Raw genomic sequence first — 1,987 nt, 5'->3', positions numbered from 1 at the left:
CCGGCCCTGTTTGAGGCCCCCAAGGAGCCTCTGGACCAGGGCATCCTCCAGTTGGGAGCACGTGTGTGAGTGAAAGAGAGAGGCCTAGGGTTTGGGTAGGGCCTTTTCTCTTCTGTCTCCAAGTCAGGCACACTTTCCCAGTGCCCCGTTCTGGTCAGAGGAGGGTTGGGAAAGGAGAAGCCATGGGAGGCCAGTTGATGCCACCAGTTGGTCTGTAGACCCCCTGGCTCCCCTCCAGTAAGCCTGAGCTTTCTCTGCTATGGTGGCTCTGAGTCTCTCCCTTGTGCCTGGAGCTTCATCTGGTTGCCCAGGTGACCTCTCAGGTGGCTGCAGAGGCAGCTGGGTTTCAAACCAGTAATAAACAGGGAAACACCCACGGGGAGAGGCCGGTCGGTCCCTCCCCTGCTTCACCGTGTTCTCTCTCCTCCTCCTCTTTGCACCTCCCCACCTCTGGCATGGAAGAGAGCAGCAGTCAGTTCCCTGCTGCTGTCTTTGACAGGGTCCTCACCAGTGGCTGGAGAGGAGGATGTGGGGCTGTGAATAGTGCCTGGTGAATTCCCGTGGGTGGGAGGGTAGGGGGCAGGCCAGGTGACTAGAAATTGGTCTTTGTTCCAATGGATGCAGAGAACCTGCCTGTGAGTATTCTGTGTTTAAATATGTAGCCTATTTGCAGGCAGTGGTGCAGATCTGCAAGGAGGTGAGTGTGTGTGGGCCATGGTGCCTGTGGAAGGGGGTGTGTGTGTTAGAGCACACTCGGGTAGATATGTGTGTACACAGGCCCCTTCACCTGTATGGTGCAGGCGTGCTGGTGCAGGGAGACGAGGGTAGAGATGGCTGTGTGTGCATTCGCAGGTGCTTGCGTGTGTGTGTGCAGGCGTGGGTGTGTGGCTGTGTGTGTGGAGGCAGGAGGTATGGTTGTGAGGAGTTTGCTGCTGCAGTTACAGTCTGTGTGTGAGTGTGAGTGTGTGCATGGATGCTGGAGCATGTGTGAAGGCACCAGTGCCCAGACTGTCAACAGGTGGGTGGAGGGCTTTGCAAGCTAGCATGACAGATTGACTTAGGCTATTTGGTCCTTTTACTGGAGGCACTGGGGGCCTCTGGGCCTGAGGGGCTTGCTTCTGAGTCCACTTCCCTGAGCCCAGAGCGTAGATCAGCCTCTTCTGTCTCTCAGCCCTTACTCACCAGACCTTGCCCTGCCTCTCTTCTCTCTCTGGCCAGGTCATCAACAACTATCTGGATACCAATGAGCCTGTGTCCTTGGAAGCCCGTCTTAGCCGCATGCACTTCCATGACAATCAGAGGAAGGTCGACTATGTGCTCGCCTACCACTACCGGAAACGCGGGATGCACCTGGCCCAAGGCTTCCCTGGCCACTCACTGGCTATCGTCTCCAATGGGGAGACAGGCAAGGAGCCTCATGCTGGGGGCCCAGGTGACATTGAGCTGGGGCCGCTCGATGCCCTGGAGGAGGAGAGGAAGGAACAGCGGGAGGAATTTGAGCACAATCTCATGGAGGCTGGACTGGAGCTTGAGAAGGACTTGGAGGTGAGTCACGCAGGTGGCCAGGGACTTGGAGATGGAATGGCACCACAGAACCGGGCTCCTAGTGAGGAATGCACCTGACAGAGGGCCTAGGCTTTATTCTGGCAGGTGGACTTTTTTTCTGCTGGAGAAACCAGATTTTCTTTCTTTCTTGTTTAAAATTTTTTTTTGAGACAGAGTCTCAATCTGTCATCCAGGCTGGAGTACAGTGACGCGATCTCGTCTCACTGCAAGCTCTGCCTCCTGGGTTCCTGCTATTCCTCTAATTCAGCCTCCCGAGTAGCTGGGACTACAGGTGCCTGCCACCACACCCGGCTAATTTTTTGTATTTTTTTTTAAGTAGAGATGAGATTTCACCGTATTAGTCAGGATGGTCTTGATCTCCTGACCTTGTGATTTGCCTGCCTCGGCCTCCCAAAGTGCTGGGATTACAGGCGTGAACCAC

General features: G+C 55.4%; 1 protein-coding gene across 1 annotated transcript; it reads left to right on the top strand.

Moving 5' to 3' along the window:
• Positions 1 to 624: 624 nt before the first annotated feature.
• On the top strand, positions 625 to 1,545 carry LOC105506933 (anoctamin-2-like; the record flags this gene model as incomplete). Its single annotated transcript, XM_011935229.1, has 2 exons — positions 625 to 697; positions 1,219 to 1,545. Coding segments are annotated over 2 exons (400 nt in total), but the record flags the coding sequence as incomplete, so codon positions are not given.
• Between the last annotated feature and the right edge of the window lie 442 nt (positions 1,546 to 1,987).

This window comes from Colobus angolensis, unplaced genomic scaffold (assembly GCF_000951035.1).
Source record: "Colobus angolensis palliatus isolate OR3802 unplaced genomic scaffold, Cang.pa_1.0 Scaffold1413, whole genome shotgun sequence".
Classification (NCBI taxonomy): Eukaryota; Metazoa; Chordata; class Mammalia; order Primates; family Cercopithecidae; genus Colobus; species Colobus angolensis.
This window is presented reverse-complemented; position numbering and strand designations above follow the sequence as displayed.